The 20,970-nt window shown below is 40.1% G+C and overlaps 2 protein-coding genes across 5 annotated transcripts in view; one reads left to right on the top strand and one right to left on the bottom strand.

The window, feature by feature from the left end:
• SLC39A9 (solute carrier family 39 member 9) overlaps nt 1-6,613 on the bottom strand; it is a 45,198-nt gene extending 38,585 nt beyond the window's left edge. Inside the window, exons 1-2 of one of the 4 annotated variants that reach the window (XM_019969117.2) lie at nt 6,390-6,613; nt 5,808-6,061 (exon numbers count right to left, since the gene is read on the bottom strand). In XM_019969117.2, the coding sequence (XP_019824676.1) occupies nt 5,808-5,921 (114 nt within the window). In that variant the 5' untranslated portion in view covers nt 5,922-6,061; nt 6,390-6,613. Of the gene's footprint in view, nt 1-2,112; nt 2,545-5,807; nt 6,366-6,389 lie in introns of those variants that run through there. The other 3 variants (XM_070797766.1, XM_019969116.2, XM_070797765.1) reach the window with 3 other exon arrangements.
• Nucleotides 6,614-6,899: 286 nt separating this feature from the next.
• Nucleotides 6,900-19,611, top strand: ERH (ERH mRNA splicing and mitosis factor). The gene is made up of 4 exons (XM_019969118.2): nt 6,900-7,057; nt 10,453-10,540; nt 15,208-15,328; nt 19,110-19,611. The coding sequence occupies exons 1-4, from the start codon at nt 7,055-7,057 to the stop codon at nt 19,210-19,212; spliced, it is 315 nt and encodes a 104-aa protein (XP_019824677.2). The 5' UTR covers nt 6,900-7,054; the 3' UTR covers nt 19,213-19,611.
• Nucleotides 19,612-20,970: the final 1,359 nt, after the last annotated feature.

Genomic DNA, 20,970 nt, shown 5'->3' with positions numbered 1-20,970 from the left:
GAAAAAGTTAAATACTGAGAAAAATACTATACTGGTCTTCCAAGAGGGAGACCAGTGGAAAAGACCTGGCCTCTCCAAAAAAAACATTCACAGTGACCTTGAAAGCCAACCCCGAAGCAAGACCTTCTCTTTACAGAGAAGTTTCATGATTTGGGGTAGGGAAGGGAGGAGTTTACCCATTATTAGAAGTCTATTCCAAAAGAAAAGGTTTTAAAATTATAATTTAGAGGACTTCCCTGGTGGCTCAGACAGTAAAGAATCTGCCTACAATGCGAGAGACCTGGGTTCAATCCCTGGGTCGAGAATAATTTAGAACAAAGTTATAAAAATGAAAATCTTTAGAAAGTTTTCACAATCAGTACTGAGAATAATCCTCAATGTTTTCTAAAATTCTTATGTTCTAGATCCATTGTTAAGCCCTGTGCTTATGTTATTTCCTTACATTCTCACAACAATCCTACAAGGCCATTTAACAGAAGAGAGTTGGATGTTAAAACAGTTTGTGCAACACTGATTTTGAACTACACTGTCTCAGACAGTTCCTTTTGAAATGAGTGCTTACTAATTACCTTAAAAACTTTATTGAGATAGGAGTAACACTACTTTCATCTGGATATCTGGGTATCTATGGATCTATACTGTTTTAACACATGAAAAAATGTGGCATTATAATCCAAAATTGTCTGCAACAAGTATGGGCTGTAGTAAAGAATACGCCTGCCAATGCAGGAGGAAGCCTGAAATGCAGGACCTGCGGGTTCGAGGCTTGGGTCAGAAAGATCCTCTGAGGAAGGAAATGGCAGCCACTTCAGTATTCTTGCCTGGGATATCCCACAGGCAGAGAAGCCTGGGGGGCTACAGTCCATGGGGTCACAAAGAGTCAGACATGGCTAAGCGACTAAAACCACCACCACCGAGTACAACATGAGAGGAAGTCTTTGAAAAATGTTATAGCAATATGATCTTTACAACTATAGGAGTAGTTATATGTCTGTTAAATCTCACGATACTACACCTGGGCTTGTATTCTGCATGCCTTTTTTCCCATTTTATTTTCACAAGTATACTGCTCTGCAAAGGAATGAAGTTAAAGATAAAACTGGTCAAGCACCAGAGTTTGAGGAGTGCTGCCCTAGAGCTCTGGGCAAATGCTTTGCTTTCTGTTACCAGCTCTGTTACAAAGCGGAGACATGCTCAGGTAAATGATAATCCTCCGATCACTGATCTAAAATCTCACTCTAGCCATCTGAACTTCACTCATCAGAGCACCTGATGAGCTGTTTATCCTAGGTAATGTTTCACAGGTGGCTCAGCAATAAATAATCTGCCTACAATGCAGGGGGTGCAGGTTTGATCCCTGGGTCAGGAAGATCCCCTGGAGAAGGTAACCCACTCCTGTATTCTTGACTGGGAAATCCCATGGACAGAGGAGCCTGGCAGACTACAGTCCATGGGGGTCACAAAAAGAGTCAGAAACGACTTAGAGACTAAAGAACAACAACAAAATGTTAAGCCACAGGTTCTCAACCTACTTATATAGCATTTTCACGTAGAGCCAAAGAAAACTGCTCAACAGCTGAATCTTAAAAACACAATGTAGTTGCTAGTGTGTCCAATTCCTTTATCCAACAAAACCTTATTTGTATAAAGCATGTTTCAGCTGCTTTTACAAGTTTAATTTTTCTCCTGCTCATATGCTGAAGAAGAAAATACCTCGATTATCAGTCACTTATAAATGCATTTGAGAATCAGAGATTTTGTTCCTTTATTCTAGAAATCAGTTAGGCATGCATGTATGCTGAGACACTTCAGTCGTATCCAACTCTTTGCAACCCTACTGACTGTGGCCTGCCAGGCTCCTCTGTCTGTGAGATTCTCCAGGCAAGATTACAGGAGTGGGTTGCCATGCCCTCCTCCAGGGGATCTTCCCAACCCAGGGACCAAACCTGAGTCTCTTGTGTCTCCTGCAGTGGCAGGTGGGTTCTTTACCATTAGCGCCATCTGTGAACCCCCATTTAGGCATAAGGAAGTTACAAAACCATCAATCGAGAAAGTTGGTTTGGGGACAAGGCATGTTGGAGAAGGTGACTAAGAAATCAATGACACACATACCTCATGATGGTCAGACATGGCAGACAGATACCACTGCCACAGTAATTTCAGACTACTTGACTTTATCTCATTTCTAAATACTAATCCTGCCATCATTAATGGCTTTATTGATCTTTTGTTCCTGCTCTGAGAAATTCTGAAGAAAAAAGTGCTGAAAGACAAAGTAGTAGTTAGATTAAGAACATGAATAAAAACATCTTCTCATATAAATGAAAGTTAACTACAAGATAAATTAGATTTATTGGTCCTTTTATTTATAAATAACTCCAGTCCCAAAGAAAAGCTACACGTCCTTAAAAAGAAAAATTGTTTAGTCAATGTAGGAATTTGGGGAGCTATTCTCTAAGGATAGAAACTCTGTTTCTTGGTCTTCATGAATGAAGTTCATTTTTTACAGATTTATTATCTACTAGTTTCACAATCGGAGAAGGCAATGGCACCCCACTCCAGTACTCTTGCCTGGGAAATCCCATGGACGGAGGAGCCTGGTGGGCTGCAGTCCATGGGGTCGTTAAGAGTCGGGCACAACTGAGCAACTTCCCTTTCACTTTTCACTTTCATGCATTGGAGAAGGAAATGGCAGCCCATTCCAGTGCTCTTGCCTGGAGAATCCCAGGGACAGGGAGCCTGGTGGGCTGCCGTCTATGGGGTCGCACAGAGTCGGACACGACTGAAGCGACTTAGCAGCAGCAGCAGCAGCGGCAGCAGTTTCACAATATGTTGATTTATAATAATAGTATAATCTGTCTGGAAAAAAATGCTAATTCCTAGGAGACAAAAATCACCAGCTGAATTCTAAAATGTCTTTGACTAAGTTATATATAACTTTAATTTTTTTATCCTAACAGCTCAAAATGCAGTGGTCCTGCTGTAATAATGAATAGATATGAATGGTGAGTTATAGCATTTCAAGAACTACAGCTGGGGGGATTTCCCTGGTGGTCCATGGCTAAGGCTCCATGCTCCCAAAGCAGGGCCAGGGGTTCCATCCCTGGTCAGAGAAGTAGATCCCACATGCTGCAACTAAGACCTAACACGGTCAAAGAAAGAAATAAAAACAAATAAAATAAACAAATAAAATATTAAAAAAAAAAAAAAAAAGAACTACAGCTGGAAAAAGACCATCTGACCATCAATTTAGAAAGCCATAAATGACATACCATACTAATTATCTTTATTAGTGGCCTAGTTAATTACACCACTCATGGACACATTTCCTTAAGTGAGAAAAGAGGATAGCATATACCTGCATATTGCAAAAATCACTGAAAACAGTTTGAGAAAATACTGAAACTGGAAAAGTCTAGGAATTTTATAGAAATAAAAAGTTTTATCAGTCTTTTATTTGAATTAATTATAATTCTTCATAAATGTTATCTCTACTGAGGCTTTAAATATACAAACCAATTTAAACTTCACAAATGTCAACCCTAATAATGTCAATTCAATTCTAATGTAATTAGAAGACTCAGTCCCTGGTGGCCCAGTGTTAAAGAATCCTCCTGCAGTACTGGAAACCCAGGTTCAATCCCTAGGTCAGGAAGACCCCCTGGAGAAGGAAATGGCAACCCACTCCAGTATTCTTGCCTGGAGAATTCCATGGACAGGGGAGCCTGGCAGGCTACAGTCCATGGGTCTGTCAAGAGCCAGACACGACTGAGCAATTGACACTCTTACTCTTTTTCATGATTTAGTCAGAGGAGATACAGCACACTCACAAAGTACTGGGCAGGCAGGTAGCTCAAATGAGTGAAGCAGGCTTCACAGCCAAGAAGGACCATGACAATCTACCACTACTCAGCTCTAGCCAACTGTTACTTTGAGGAATAAAGACAAAAAAACAGTAACAATAAAATCAATACTCTGCTAATCTAAAGAAGTAAATCCAGGGACTTTCCTGGTGGCCCTGCGGTTGAAGCTTCGTGCTTGCAATGCAGGGGCCTGGGTTCCATCCCTGGTCAGGGAAATAGATCCCACGTGACACAACTGAAGAAAAAAAAAAAATCCCACATGCTATAGCTAAAGATCCTGCAGGCCACAACTAAGACCTGGTGCAGCCAAATAAATAAATACATCTGTAGGCTAGATTCGCGATATGGACTACTACGCCTCAAGGGACAGAGTGGCTAAGAACTGTTCTGAGCCAGAAAAATCCAGATCAGCTCTGATTCTAACACATTTCATAAACTTGTCCAAGTTACATAATTTAAGTCTCAGTCTCCTCATCTGTACCTCACTGTTGTTGTTTTTTTTTAATGAAATTAGGTAATGTATATGCTCAAAAAATTGTAGTTCAATGTTATTATTAGATGCTGCTGCTGCTCCTGCTGCTAAGTCGATTCAGTAGTGTCCGACTCTGTGACCCCAGAGACAGCAGCCCACCAGGCTCCCCCGTCCCTGGGATTCTCCACGCAAGAACACTGGAGTGGGTTGCCATTTCCTTCTCCAATGCATGAAAGTGAAAAGTGAAAATGAAGTCGCTCAGTCATGTCCGACTCTTAGCGACCCCATGGACTGCAGCCCACCAGGCTCCTCCGTCCATGGGATTTTCCAGGCAAGAGTACTGGAGTGGGATGCCATTGCCTTCTCTGTCATTAGATGCTAAAAGAAACCAAAAACAAAAAGGAAACAGATAAGGAGCAGCAGCAATTCAAGTCCCCCTTCTATCTGACTACGGGGTTTATTTCTTAAACTCATAACACCTAGTCCCAACTTTTTTCTCACCCACAGGCTATTTTCTTTACCACCAATGCCTTCTCTTCCCTCAGGTTAACTCAAGGTCTACCTCACAGCTCATCTATACCTTTCCTTTACTTCAGACCATTCTCCACTTCCCTTTTCTTTGAAAGCACTTTCAGGACTGACAGTGAAACTATCTTACTGTTGAACATCAAGGTATACTTAAGAAATCCTGAATGCAGTAGTTTTTCTCCCCTAATCTTTGAGCACTGTGCAAGCTGTGAACTCCTTACAACAGCCCAAAGAATCCATCTGCACTTCCATTGAACAATACGTTTATCTATCTTTCTTCCCTGTTAATGTTCCTTCAAGTGATAATAAACAACCAAAGAAATTAAAACAAAATGTCAAACCATACTAACAAAAAAATTCATTTCTAAGAAAACAGATTTGAAAACAATTTCAAAAACCTAGCCAATGTTCTCCTTTAAAAGGAAGTTTGAGTTAAGAACAATCTAGTTTTTTTCCTTACTTCATTCTAATTACAAGTATCCAAAAAAAAAAAAACCTTTTCCCAAAAAGCTATGCCTGATTTTCTCAAAAAGAAATTATATTGATTTCAACTCATATGAACAAACAATATTCTTCATGTATATTTTGACAGCAATCCAGAACCTTGATTCTTTGAAACTTCTGGGTATCAAAATAACATTATGGTGTCTTTCCCGGAAAATGTACAGAGTCCCAAATTTTGGTATTCAATTTCAGGAAGTTCAGAGTACCCAAGGATCTTCAGTGGATCCACCACTTCCCGCCCCTACCCCTCTCCGTTAAGAACTCGTGCTAAATAAGAGGTTTGTTTCTATTATTAAATGTTTTGCCTCTTCTGAAAAAAGTCATCCTTAAGAAGACCTTTAGCTCTGCTATTAAATGGGGAAGCAGCTTCCCTTTCAACTGTCACTACTTCCTAGCTGCCATCCTGACAGCTGATAGAAAATAGAAAACTGTGCGCTTACCTCCGAGAAATTAACAGCCAAAGGAATGATTCCAGCCACGTAACATCCCACCAGCATAGCCAGAGACAGCAGGCTAATGGAGATGAAATCATCCATTCTGCTTCCTTTATTCATCCAATACCACTAGTCTATAATTTTTCGGGAGCTCGGGTCCTTAAACACGTGTGATTGTTCCAAGAGAACAGGTGGACTTTCCAGTTCTCGTCCTCCCCACCGGCAGATGCGTTCACGAGGCACTTCTCTCTTGAACGTACCTGTAAAGAGCCCGCCTTTTGCTGATACTAGAGTCAACTTTCAGCAATCTTAGGTCCCAGCCCGTAAGTTTTCATATACCAGTCACTGGATTCCCATGGGTTAACAGAGATGAGAAGTCAATGGGAAACTATACGAAGGAGCTATTGGTTCAATCGTCGGAATACGGGCAGCACAATGGGCCTACTTCCTCCACAAGCAATGTTCCCGATGGCAGCAAGAAAAGGACGAAAACCCAAGTGAACTAGTTCGTTCTCCCTGCTCCCCTATCTCCCTGGGGCACCCCCGCAGGTGATCGCCCACCCCCCCCCAGCTCCGGGACCAGCCCACCAATCACGGCAAACTCTCCTCCAAGTCTAGAGTGGGGAAAGGAGTCCTGCAGGCCGGTAATGGCGGGTAGTGGAGTTCAGCAGTGAAGCTGATACAAAGCTGTCTCTACCCTATACCCAGTGCTGCCCATGTTACTCCACTCCGAGGGGCCTTGACCCGGAGCCACCGATACTACAGCTGCCATGGCCGCCAAGTGGCACCTCTTCATTACATCCACTTCCGGATTGCCTTACAGCCCCCTCCTTTAGAAGGGTACTTCCGGGGTTACAACCGACCTATGCCCCAGGGTTCTTATACAGCCGCCATTTTTGAGTGGGGCCACTGAAAGATGGCTTGTGTCACTGTCTATACCGGTGATCACTTTAGCCGCGCATCTAATAACGCGAATACCGAAGATCGTTTCTAGAAAAAAGTGCTTATTTTTCAAGTTCCGATACGTTTCCTGTGTGCTTCCTTTCCCTTAACCAAGATGGCTGAAACAGAGTCACTCTCTGCTCTAGCTGCCGGAAATCTGTGAGCCTCTATGGTCCGAAAGGTTCTTTCGCGGTGCGCCTCTGACGACTTCCGGCGGCTCCTCTCGCGGGGATTGGCTGTTGGCGGCGTTGCGGGTAAGCTCGTGTGCGGCGGCGGAGTCGGCATCGGCTGCAGCGGGAGACTTTGGCGCGATGGTGAGAAAGGCCTAACCGGCTCCCCGAACCCCCAGCCCCCGCGGGGCGACCCCCGCCCATACATCTCCCCACCCCATCCAGCGCGAGCTTGCTGCTGCTCGGCCCTTCAGCTTGTGTGTGGGGCTCCCCTTCTCCTTCCCGCCGCGGAGACACTGGGCCTGGCGCTAGGCCCCGGGTCCCGGGTCCGCCCCGCGGTTGCGCGCCGGCCTGCTGGCTCGGGCGAGGCGTGCGTTGCGGAGGTTGCTCTTTCTTCCGACTGCTGCTTGGTAGAGGCAGGCATGGGGGTGCTTCCCTTTTCCTCCAAACGCCTCAGCCTACTATAGGAACAATGGCCGAGGGATGTTTGACAATTCCGTCCCGAAGCTGACAGACTGAATCTACTGCATCCCCCGTGTGGACCGGGAGGGAACATCTTTGCTTTGTAGCGTGCTTTTCCGACCATATACCCTTTTGTTTTTCTGGGCTCTGCCTTTTTTGGAAAAAATACATTTTCCCTCTTTTCTAAGACCTTTAGAGGCCGATTTGGTGTCCCCCCACCCCCCAGCCATCCATCCTGTGCTTATCTTTATAGTCTTTTGGGTCTGGAAGCTGAAAAGATAGATTCAGCTCAGGGTCCACTTTGCTTAGAATCTGAGTGGAATGGGTGGGAAGGGTTGTTTTTTTGGCTTGTGTGTGGATTTTGTAATCTGCAAAAAGGAGATGCTCACGAGGATTCCAAGGAATCGTGGTTACTTCCACACTTCAATTTTCGTTTTCTGGTTGCTGCAGATTAACAAATCATGCAGCTGTTATTAACAAGGAACTTTTTCAGGTCGTAGTTTTCTGGATTGAGATAGGTTAGTGTTTGACCCAACATAGTCTCCCAAGGAAGACTGGGAATTAGGAGATTGGATTTCCAGTTCCTGTCTTAACTAGCAGTGTGACCTTGAGCAAGTCATTTCACTTCGGAGTTTCCTTCTTTCTCTGCCTTTATTTGGTATTATTTTTAAATGCTTAGATTAAAATCTGGGGATATGACAGCAGTTAATATGAACACCCCATTATCATTGAGCAGTTATCAGTTATAATTCTTTATCATTTCATGTAGAATTGAAAATTGAAATTTGTATTTAAAGTGAATACTGGTTCAAAAGTCTTAAATATTGGTTCAATTTCTTTTCTTTTATTCTTCCTTTCTTTTTTGGTAGTTTGAGAGATGCATTTAAAACTCAAGAAGCAATTGTATGTATTGTAGTATTTCTGTAACAGTAGAATGACTATTCTTAGGGTTCATGTTTGTGAGACTTTAAAAACAGATTAACTCTTCATTAGAGTGAATCATAACCGCTTGGTAAACAGAATAGGACATTATTAAGGTAATTCTGCATAACTTTTTTTTGTGATTTAGGTTTCACAATGTTATCTTTCTATTGTGGCAGATATATATATGTATATTCCTGTATGTACTTATATTTTTATTGCTTATTTATTTATTACTGGTCATTCCCCTAAGAAAGAGTAACCTAAGGAATGCCGGACCAAATCTGTTCAGAAGAAGGAAAAATCTGATAATTTTGTTTACAGTTTTGTAAATTTAGTTATTCCTTGTTCCTAATTTTTAAGCTTTGCTTTGGGCAGTAAGTATTAAGAATAGTAAACTTAGTTCAGGTTCACTTTAAGGGTAAATATAAAAAGCAGCCATTGTATAGCCATTTTCATATCTTTACTCTTAAGTGAATTGGTCCTTTATTTCTCATTAAAATAAGAAAATTAATGTAGTAGCAACTGGTCTGCCTAGCATGTGGGACAGGTCCTTTTACAGGAATGTTAGTATAGTTTCTATAAAATTACTTTCTTCTCAATATATGAGCCATTGAAACTATTGATGGTTTTTAAATAACCAGTAATCTAACATTCTGTTTTCCCTGACTTTTGATCACTATTTAAGAAAGGCCTTGACTGTGTTCAGGTCTTTATAGGTGAGAATTACTTTTCATCTCTTGTCATCGAGTTCTATCTCAGATCCTCTCAAACTTTTAATCAGAATGACTCACTTCTTGATGGAGAGGGAGGAGTATGAGAAATTCCTTTTTTTGTGTTCAGTGTTCTGTTTGGGCGGGGGCAGTGCTTATTCTGAAGCTCTACATATCAGCTATTTCAGCTGCAGTTTGTTGGTCATTAAAAAGTCTGATCATTTCAGAACGTTTGGTTCCTGTCCTTAAGAGGTTTGTTTGTTTTTTATTAAAAACTAGTACAGCAGAAGAGAAGAATATGTTGTTCAGTCGCTCAGTCGTGTCCAACTCTTTGGGATACCAGGCTTCCCTATCCTTCACCATATCCCGAAGATTATAAATAGTTTGATTTAGCATTGGGTTTATAGTGAGGTTACATCATATTTGAATTTAGTGAACCTTACACACTTGGCAAAAAAAAAACCAGAAGGGGTTATACTTTCAACAGACCAATGTTCTGAAGATATTTTTAGTTGTCACACATTGGGAGGAGGGCGTGGGAGTGCAGTATTTACTGGGAATAGGCTAGGAATACTGTCATCCTTCAATGCACGGGACAGCCTCTGCAACAAGGAATCTTCCAGCCCCTGATGCAATAGTGCCAGAGTTGAGAAAACCTGAAATAGACCCACGAACAAAAGCCTGCTCCCCATTGAGGGTGAGATGGAAGATGAAAGGATCTGCTGTTCTTTAGGCATATTCACATTTCCTGTGTCATCATCCTCTAGCTATTTTGTGATTCTAGTGCTTAAAAATACAATATTTTAGTATAACACAACCCCTTATAGTGAGTCACCTACTGGGTGAATAATTTAATGGATTTTCTAGGGTAACGTTAACTGTATATACAAATTTTACATTGCCAGTTTATCTTACACCTTTAATATTTGAGTCTAATCTCTGGATAAGATGTGATTTCACTGTAGTGCTAAAGTTAGAAAAAACATAGATTGATAAAGTGCTTGTAATCATTATAGTGTTTTCCTTTTTTTCTCCTTTCATCAACCCATATCTGTTTTCATTAGGAACCTAATGGGATTAGAGTGACCAGTGGAGATAGAACACTCAAGCAGGTTTATAATCTGGCTGGGAAGAAAGGTGCAAAAGAGAAAAAAACAGTACAAGGTAGTTTATGCTAAGAATTTAACAGGCAGTAAGTGCAATAAGAGTTTGAGACAGCAGTTGTTAAGGACTGGGAGACGAAGAGACCTTAGAGAAAAGTTGTGAATCCAGTTTCTGGCTCTGCACTTGGGCAGAGGCATCAATATTGCAGAAGGAGCACTCTGATTAATAGTGTTTTAATAACCAACGAAAATTGTATGGTAATGGGGATTTTATCCCATACTATGAATTTCTCAAATACTGAGTTAGAAACTTACATTGATATCATTTTTCCCTCTGCAGTCTCACACCATCTTGCTGGTACAGCCTACCAAGAGGCCAGAAGGCAGAACTTACGCTGACTATGAATCTGTGAATGAGTGTATGGAAGGTGAGTTTAAACACTAATCAAAGGGTAGAAGTCATTGACTTTGTTTTTGGGGGTGGTGAGGGGATGGGGGCTGGAGGTGGGATGGGCTATAGAGGCTCTGGCCCCCACGCTAGCTGGCATCCACACCAGCTGGTCCATGCTTGCTCCCAGGGTGAGAGTGGTAAGTGCTGAGACTCTCAGGTGTCTTGAGTTTGTTTACCTGACATTCACTATTATGTTTACTTTTTAGAATCAAGCTCATATATATAGTGAGTTTCCCAGGCCTCTGCTTGTTTTGTAAATATTCTTTGTTTGTTATGTATTATTTTGTTACTGTGCTGTGTAAATATTTTACAGGTATCCCTTATATAGTCTAGTTAAACTCAATAGAGTTATTAAAACAGGCTTGAGAAACCTAATAGTGCCTACACAACCTAATAGTCTAGTTACTAAACAAACATGAAAAGCTAAGGTTACAGTCCATCAGAATGTTAAGAAATAAAAACTTAGCTCAGTGAATAAAGGTAAATGGAACCAAATCAGTATAATTTATTGTACATTTGATAAGCTGGCACCACCCTGAAGGGAGGTATTAACCCTCAATAAACCATTAGATGAGAGCACATAGATTGGATCATCACAAACTGGATTCATCCCATGTCCTTTCATTACATCCAGTAAACCATTTGTGTACACCCTGCACCCTTTCTAGCAAATTGCACATGCTTCACCTCTTCCTGCAAAGATTTTATAGAAATATAAAATTTGGTGCTGGCATGTCCCTGGAATTGTTGATTATCTGAAGCTAATTGGATTAGGCTTAAAAATCTCTTCTTAAAAAAAAAATCTCAAAACCAATGGTGGGTAGACCTCCATGGGACAAAAAGCTACTCATAATCAGAGATGGCTCCTCAGATTCTATTCTAATCTTTAAAGACGAGCAAAGCTTTTGTTCTTTCCTTTTCTCAAGTCCCTTCCTCTCCTGATAGCCTTACTTGCCATTAAGGTAGACTTCGTGCACACACTCTAGATTTTTGCTTTATCTATATTTATTATGTTTGGCCTTTGATTCTGCAATACTCTTTACTAACCTTTGCTGATTTTAGGGAAACCTAACTTAAAAATTAATACACTTAATTTCTAGAGCAGTTGTAGGTTTAAAGAAAAATTGAACAGAAAGTACAGAGGGTTCACATGTACTTCTCCCTATCCCCAGTTTCCTCTATTAATGACACCTTCCCTGGTAGTCCAGTGATTAAGACTGCTTCCAATGCAGAGGGCTCAGGTTCCCCTGGTCAGGGAACTAAGGTCCTGTATGCCACACACACCCCTCCCTGCGCCCCACCCCCCCCCCCCCCCCAAAATATGAGGTATGGTACATTTGTTACAGTTGATGAAGCAGAATACAGTCCATAGTTCGTTTTGGGATTCATTTGAGGATTCATTTTTTGTGTTGTGCAGTGCTGTGGGTGTTGCCAAATGTGTAATGTCATGTATTCACCATTACAGTATCTTACTGTAATGTTCAGGATATTCTCACTGCCCTAAAAATCCCGTGTTCCCCTAGTCCTCCCTCTTCACCTCACTCCCTGCTACCTCCATTGTTTTGCTTTTTCCAGAATGTCATAGATTAGAATCATTGACATGTAGCTCTTTTCAGACCAGCTTCTTTCACTTAGCAATGTGTTTAAGTTTCTTCCATACCTTTTTGTGGCTTTTTAGCTCTTTTTTTCTTTTTAAATTAGAAATGATGGTTTATTTTCCATTTTAAAAGTTAGAATGGAAGTACTGGAAGCAGTTCTCACACAGTGGTTGCCAAATTGTAGTTTTCTTTCTTATTTTTCTTTTTTATAGTAGTTAATATTTGTCTGGAATACAGAGCTTTCCCTCCCCTCATCCCTTTTTTAAAATTAATAGATTTAGTTTTTTAGAGTAGTTTTGGGTTTACAGGAAAATCGATTAGAAAGTACAGTTCTGTCATAACCCCTGCTTCACTCCTCCAGTTTTCCCAATTATTTACATCCTGTGTTAGTGTGGTACATTTGTTAGAATTGTAGAATCAGTACTGATACATTATTAACTAAAGTCTAGTTTGCATTAATGTTCACTCTTTGCTTTGAGCATTGTATGGATTTTGACATGGGCAACGACATGTCTAATATTTAGTACCCTGAAAATACCCTGTGCTCCACCTGCTCACCCATCTCTCCCCTAATCAGCAACCACTGATCTTTTTAATGTCTTTATAGTTTCATCTTTTCCAGAATATTGTATGGTAGAAATTATAGTATGTAGCCTTTTCAGATCAGCTCTTTCACTTCAGTTCAGTTGCTCAGTCGTGTTTGACTCTCTGTGACCCCATGGACTGCAGCATACCAGGCCTCCCTGTCCATCACCAACTCCCAGAGCCTACTCAAACTCATGTCTGTTGCACTGGTGATGCCATCCAACCATCTCAATTCTCTGTTGTATGCTTTTAAGATGTCGCCATGTCTTTCATGGCCTGGTAGCTCATTTCATTTTGTTGTTGAATAATACTCCATTGTATGGGTATAACACAGTTTGTTTATCCATCACCTGTTGAAGGATATCTTGGTTGCTTACGGGTTTTGTCAGTGAGTAAGCTGCTATGCACATTCTTGCGTAGGTTTTTGTGTGGACCTAAGCTTTCGGCTCCTTTCGGTAAGTACTGAGGAGTGTGATTGTCGGATCATACGGTAAGACTGTATTTAGCTTTGTAAGAAGCAGACAAGCTGTCTTCACATGGCTGTATCATTTGGCATTCCCTGCAGTGATGAATGAGAGTTCCTGAGGCAGCATTGGGTGTTGTCAGTGTTTTGGATTTTTTGCCATCCTAATAGATGTATAATGATGCCTCATTTCAGTTTGCAATTTCCTCACGTCATGATGTTGAGCATCTTTTCATAATGCGTATTTTCCTCCTGTATGTCTTCTCTGTTGAGGTGTCTGTTCATATCTTTTGCCTGTTTTTTAATTGAGTTTTTTGTTTTCCCATTGTTGAGTTTTAGGAATTGTTTGTATATTTTTGATAATAGTTTTATCTCAGTGGTCCCCAACCATTTTGGTATCAGGAACCAGTTTCATGGAAGACAGTTTTTCCATGGACCGTGGGGGATTGGGGGGCAGGGGTGTCTGTGTGTGGTTTGGGGATGATTTGAGGGCATTGCATTTATTGTGCACTTTATTTCTATTTTTGTTATATCAGCTCCATCTCAAATCATCAGGCATTCTATCCCAGAGGCTGGGGCCCCTGTTTCATCAGATCTATGTTTTGCAAAGATTTTCTTCTAGTCTGTGGCTTGTGTTTTCACTTTCTTTGACAGTGTCCTCTGAAGTACAAAAGGCCTAAATTTTGATGAAGTCCAGCCTATCTAAGAAGCTTATCCAAAGTCACAGAGATTTGTGCCTGCATTTTCTTGCAAGAGTTTTATAATTTTGACCTAGATTTCAGTTCCTGGGCCATTGTGAGTGACTTATGCATGGTGTGAGGGGTCGAGTTTCGCCTTTTGCATATGAACGCACGGTTGTCCTAGCACCCTTTGTTGATAAGATACTCTTTCGCTATTGATTGACTTGGTATCCTTTTGGGAAAACAGTTGACCATAAATGTGAGGGTTTATTTGTGGACTCCTGTTTCTATTCCATTAATCTGTATGCCTGTCTTCATGAATAAGCAGTACCACACTGCCTTGATTACAGTTTTGTAGTTTTGTGATGAGTTCTGGAATGAGGAAATGTGAGTCTTTCTTCCAACTTTGTTCTTTTTCAAGATTGTTGTGGCTGTCCTGGACCCCTGTATTTCTGTGTCAAGTTTAGGATCATCTTGTCAGTTTCTACAGAAGTACCTCAGGTTTTGTCATGGATTGTTGAATCTAGATCATTTGGGGGAGTATTTAATATTAAGTCACCCAGTCCATGAACTTGAGATAGCATTCTGTTTAGTTAAATCTTTACTGTCAGTGACATTTTACAGTTTTCAGTGTGTCTTATGTCTCTTTTATTGAATTTATTTGTAAGAATTCTATTCTTTCTTGATGTTCATTTCATTTTCAGTGTTTTTATTGTTGGGGTATAGAAATACAATTGACTTTTGTATATTGATTTTACATCATGCAGTCTTACCACCCTCATTTATTAGTTCTAATAGTTTGTGTTTTGCAGTTTCCTTAAGGTATTCTGTATACATTTATAGAGATAGGTACACTTCTTCCATTCCAGTGTGAATGCCAATTATTTCTTTTCCTCGCCAAATCATGCTTACTAGAGCCTCCAGTGCAATGTTGGGCATGACACAAGTGACAGGAGCCGGTATTCTAGGCTGACTGGGAAAGCATTGTCTTTTGCCATTAAGTATGATGGTAGCTGTGGGTTAGGGCCACAATGAATTAATTTTCCTGGTTTTTATTTCCTTTCCATTCACCCTTTCTATTCAGGAACTCATAAGTGATATTTCTGATCACAGTGTAGTGAACCAAGCTTTATTAAGATAGCTTTTGATAACTCTGTGGTTGACTATTACTTTTTATTAGGAAATTTATGAAATCAATTTGGAGGTACACAAAGACCTATATGAACAGGGTGGGACAAAGTATTGTGATATAAGCACGTAACACTACTCACATGTAAAGTGCATACAATTGTAAGATCTTGGTTTTCCCCTCTCTTAGGTGTTTGTAAAATGTATGAAGAACATCTGAAGAGAATGAATCCCAACAGCCCCTCTATCACATATGATATCAGTCAGTTGTTTGATTTTATTGATGACCTGGCAGACCTCAGCTGCCTTGTGTAAGTATTAGCCACCATATCTCTTAAATTGTGTTTTTACCTTGTTTGTTTGTTTGAGGTGATTTATGCTATTAGGAGCTCACTCTGCATGACATAGATCTTTGTGTTTTACCTGTGATGTAGTAATTAATATTTCTGCCACACGTGGCTCATACATTGTCAACATAAAGCTGAAGGCACAAGAAAATCTTATGAATTTGCTAATTGATGCAGTTGGCGTGCATCCGCCTTGAACCAAGAACTTTGTTCCTTAAACTAAATAATCTTTTACTTATTTTTTCCCCAATTATAGTCTTTATCCTAAAGCAATTAGCTTTAAATTAAAACTAAGATTATTCTGTTTTCAAGATTTTTTTAAATATACGTAGGACTGAAATAGAATTTAAATTTCACCTAATGTTGATCATGTATATTTTGGTATGTTAGAATGAGTTTGTTTGTATGTTTGACACTTAACTTTTCTATTCTCCGAGTTTTGTCAAATTAAATTTTTTTCCCCTAACATTATGCTTATTATAATTTCTATAGTAATTACTTATCACCACTGTTAACAAGGAGCATGTGAGTCTATAATACTTCATCTTCTCAGCATTGTTGGAGAGACCGAGTGTTAAGTACAGCAGGTTTTACAGAGGAAAAGTACCTTATAATGAGAGCTTCAGTCACCAGGCATATTCATTATGTGTCAGATACTACGCTACAAGAAAAAAACATTTTTCAGGGGTGAAAATCATGTAGGCCCTACTCTGAGGCACTTGGGGTTTCAGCACTGGGACCAAGCTTGGGCTTGCTGTCTCACAAAAGATCCAGATGAAAATAAGCATTTCCTTGGAAGTTTTGAGTTCAGTTTTCTTCACCTCTTCATTGTGTTTCAGTTACAGTCATTTGACTTTGCTCACTCAGAGTATTTAAGTGATCCAGTTCTGGTCTTTAATGAAATGTGTTTATAACGTGATAATTTTATTATTATTTTGATATGAAAACTCAAAAAATTTTGAGGCCAATAGAGCTGTATATATGTCATGCTGTGTTGGTTTGTAATGTTTATAGTTGATCTGTTTATTGCCTGACACACAGAAAGAGACACATACATGTTCATATAACATTTATTGAGTGCCAGTTATGTACCATATGTGTTCCAAGGCACTGAGGATTGCACAGTGAATAAATCAGTCTAAAATGAAGCCTGTGAAGCTGCAGAAGAATAAATGGAGGGTGAGGAGGAGAGTAGAGGTAGTTGAATTTGGTGGACCAACCCATTCAAAAGTATTGATACTTCTTATTTTTGGTAGATCAAATGAATGAGGACTGAGAATTGAAATTTGGTATAGCCCTGTGGAAGTCTTTGATGATTTCCAGAGCAGTTTTAGTAGAGTGAAGTGTGTGAAAGTATTAGTCGTTCAGTAGTGTCCAACTCTTTGCAACCCCATGAGCTAGCTGTAGCCCATCAGGCTACATAGAATTCTCCAGGCAAGAGTACTGGAGTGGGTTGCCATTCCCTTCTCCGGAGGATCTTTGTGACCCAGGGATTGAACCCAGGTCTCTCTCATTACAGGCAGATTCTTTACTGTCTGAGCCACCTAGGAAGCCCTAGAGTGACAGCAGTAAAATCTTTATATATTCCAGTGAGTTAGTAAGAAGAGAGGAATTGTAGGATGCCAACACAGACAACTTTTTTGTAGAATTTGGCTCAAAAGGAGAGGAGGGAAATGGGGTTATAGCTAGAGAAAAAAATACTTTTTTTCCCCCTTTAATTTTGTTTTTAAGGTGAGAAAAATAATGGTATGTTGGCAGGCTAATATGATGTAGTAGAGGGAAAAATTGATGGCTTTAGATAGGATCTTAGACAACCATTAATAGTAAAGTAGGAAAGGCAGGCGGTGTGGTAGAAGCTTGGGGAGGTTTTCTAATGGCTTTAGTTACTTCAGGAAAATAGAAAGGAGGATGCCATTTGGAATTCAGGGTGAGGGAGGAAGTGTCGGAGGTTGTGAAAAGAGGGGAGGAATCTAGGAGGGTGAAGGGATTAGGGAATGTGATTTAAGAGGTACTTGATAGTGAATATAAAATTAAAATAGTCATGTAGAAATTTTATTTTCCTGCACTCTTAATCTGAAGAGTTACAGTGAGTTTATAGATTATTTCTCACTGTAACAAAAGGACGTTAATAAAAAGCCAAAATGTTCTGTAAAAGTAGAGAGCTTGTGCATTTTACTGAACCCCATTCTGACCTTACCATTCAGGGGAAGACTTTGATAATGGTGTAAAGCATTCCTGCTTTGGAGTTTGTTTCTCTTCAAAGATTGGATTGTAGCTCAGGGATGACAGGAGGAGTGGGTGAGAGGAGGGGATATGTGTATACACACCGTGGACTCACTTTGTTGTGCAGCAGAAACTAACAATGTTGTAAAGCAGTTAAACTCCACCCACCCACCCCCCCACCCCCCCCAAAAAAAAAATGGATCATAGGTTTCTAGCTCAGTTGTTCACAGATAATAAGAACTCTGGTCAGGAGTGTTTAAGCTTTTACTCCTTGCCTGAAGTCACTTAGCTAATAAATAAGTTGCTGTTTTGAGCTTTGGTTTCCTCCTTTATTAAAAAGGGATAAGAATTGTATCTACTCACAGAGTTGTAAATAGGATTGAGTTTATTCAGATGAGTGCCCAAAGCAATACCTAGGAGTTGGCAACTTCTTTGTAGGCTTCTCTGTTGGTTCAGATGGTAAAGAATCTGCCTGCAGTGCTGGAGATTCAGGTTTGATCCCCTAAAGAAGGAAATGGCTACCCACTCTAGTATTCTTGCCTGGAGAATCCCATGGACAGAGGAGCTTGGTGGGCTACAGTCCATGGGGTCGCAAAGAGTCAGACACGACTGAGTGATTAACACTTCTCTTCTAACACTTAGAGGTATTTACTGTCATTTGTAGTTACATGTTTATAATTTTTTTTGCTGAGAACCTAAAAAATGATAGTGCTCATGGCCTTGAAACACTGTGATGTTTCGGCGATCTCTGCTTGCTTATTATCTTCTTTTTTTTATACTATAGCTTTAGTTCTTTTACTCTAAAAAATGAATTTATTGCTTAACCAGCAATTTAGCTGGTTGTAGTTGTTCAGTTGTAGGTCAGTGGAATATTTCTATTTTTTGTCCTCTAAACATACCTTGAGTGAGTTGTCTATTAAGTGATGCATTGTACTCCAAAAACCCTGGAATCCTGTTGAGTTTCATTGCTGATGTTACTCTTTGTACTCCAGACTCTTCTCAGCCTCTAGCATTGTTCGTTAATAAGCAAATCCTGAAATACTGGATGTATATAAAATTTTCCTTATGTTAATGCTTTCCAGGGAAGAAATCTTTGTGGTAGCAACATATTTTTAAAGGTCCTTTTTTTTACAGTTGATTCAAAGTAAATATAGTAAATCTAAAGTTTTTGTTAGTTTTTTAATCACTGAAGGAACCATAAGAATAGTTAACTATGAAGGAGAAAGAATACATGGTTTCTGGGCACACTTTGTCAAGAAGCAGATGTGTAACACACTGAGCATTTAACTTAAGATCTCTAGACCTCAGTTTCTTTTTCTGCTGTGAGATTGTACTAGATGATCTAAACTTCATATTGCATAAAATTCAACAGTTATGTAATCATCTGTTTTACGTTTTCATTATGTTCATGTATGAACATGTGCACATCTGTGCCATTCTACAACAGTTAACAATTTCCAGTTTTTAAAACATGACGGTATTTGACCATTGTAACTTTGCTTATTATCCTTCTGTTCCTCAGTTACCGAGCTGATACCCAGACATACCAGCCTTATAACAAAGATTGGATTAAAGAGAAGATCTACGTGCTCCTTCGTCGACAGGCCCAACAGGCTGGGAAATAGTTGAGTTTGCAAGCATTAGGGGGACGGGGGTGGGCTTGGAACACAGGTGTGTGCAGTGTGCTGTAGTGGAAGTTTTGTATTATAGTTATCCTGTTTCCATTTTGGTATACCCTAGCCAGAATTGAATGTATTAGATAAAATGTGATGCTCTTGTTCAATCTGAAAACCCCTTTGCCCCCACCCCCCTTTTTTTTTACTTAAACATTTTTATGATGATTTAGATGGAAGTTGGTTTTTGTCAGTTAACGTTGGTTCCAGTCCCTCAAACTGTTCATACCTGCTTTATAACATCCACTGTACTAATCCTCCTTCAAGTTGGAGTGGGGAGTGGAGGCGCAGTTTCGTTACGTCCTCAAGATAAAGTCTTGGTGAAAAACAAATAAATGTTCTTTAGTTATATTTTTTCCCCTGAGTGATTTTTTCCCCCCTTTTTTTTGTGTCTCTGATCTGAATTGGGTATTCTTGTAAGGCATTATCAGTTTCTAAACCAATAGCCTGCTACATGATGAAGTTGAAGAAAGCACAGATATGTGCTGAATATGTTTTCCTGTGGCTATATGAAGCTAAAGAGTTTTTACCTTATTTTTCATAGTTTTTCCCTCTTGTAAGTGAATCTCAGTTGTATCTCCAAGGTTTACACCTATTCTTGATGCAAACATGATGAAACACTTTCTGGTGACATAGTTTATCTACAGCAGCAACCAGGTTAATTCCTTAGCCTTGGTGAAGTATGTGGACATTCCCTGATTCTGCTGGTATCACACTTCACCAATGGCTAACAATAACTCCACACACTGTAAGATGGGCAGTTTTTTTGGAGGCTTCATGACTGGCCTTATATGCTTGTTTTATGCAGAATGAAATTATATATGTAGCTGTAGTTAATATTTCACTGTGAATCAGCCGATATTAAAAAATGTTCTCACAGAAAAAGAAATAGATCCAAAAGTCAGTCAGATTGTCCTACTTTTCAGTTGGCCTGTCTAGTATAGTTTTATTTCTCTAACAGATACGATCTTGGCTTCTTTTTTTTTTTTTGAAAAATAGAACACATCTGGAGGGAATGGGATCCCTTGAGTCTCTGATAAAATATGTATCTTAGTGTTGGACTTACAGAGGAAATAAGATTTTCTGAGGAATGTGAAAGAAAACATCTAGGTCCTAGATGTTGGGCGACAAGAGGAAAAGAGGTGAACAGTATTTTGAATCATGCTTTGTAAAGCTTAAGGAAGAATAGGACTGGAATAAACACGGGGGAATATACATTTAACCATTTCCATTATTACACAGAAGAGGAACAGAAGTAGGCTTTTTGCGTTGTTAAGGTGGAATCTGTGATGAAACTTCTCAGTGGTTTGGTCGAGCTACAGCCACTGTTCCATGCTCTTACAGAGTTAGAGTACTGACTGTGTGGCCTTTCTCTAACTACAAGTCGAACAGGTTTGATTTCTGCTTATAGAGTGATGTTTTATATTGCCTAAAGGTGAAACATGGAGAATGCAATGGCACCCCACTCCAGGACTCTTGCCTAGAAAATCCCATGGATGGAGGACCCTGGTAGGCTGCAGTCCATTGGGCCGCTACGAGTCAGACCCGACTGAGCGACTTCACTTTGACGTTTTCACTTTCATGCATTGGAGAAGGAAATGGCAACCCACTCCAATGTTCTTGCCTGGAGAATCCCAGGGACAGCAGAGCCTGGTGGGCTGCCGTCTATGGGGTCGCACAGAGTCGGACACAACTGAAGCGACTTAGCAG

Source organism: Bos indicus, chromosome 10 (genome assembly GCF_029378745.1).
Source record: "Bos indicus isolate NIAB-ARS_2022 breed Sahiwal x Tharparkar chromosome 10, NIAB-ARS_B.indTharparkar_mat_pri_1.0, whole genome shotgun sequence".
Classification (NCBI taxonomy): Eukaryota; Metazoa; Chordata; class Mammalia; order Artiodactyla; family Bovidae; genus Bos; species Bos indicus.
This window is presented reverse-complemented; position numbering and strand designations above follow the sequence as displayed.

What these genes read in the sequence shown, in the direction of transcription:
- ERH (XM_019969118.2), top strand. An exon ending in TGTGAATGAGTGTATGGAAG is followed by an intron (nt 10,541 to 15,207) that starts GTGAGTTTAAAC and finishes CCCCTCTCTTAG; the next exon opens with GTGTTTGTAAAATGTATGAA. An exon ending in GCAGACCTCAGCTGCCTTGT is followed by an intron (nt 15,329 to 19,109) that starts GTAAGTATTAGC and finishes TCTGTTCCTCAG; the next exon opens with TTACCGAGCTGATACCCAGA.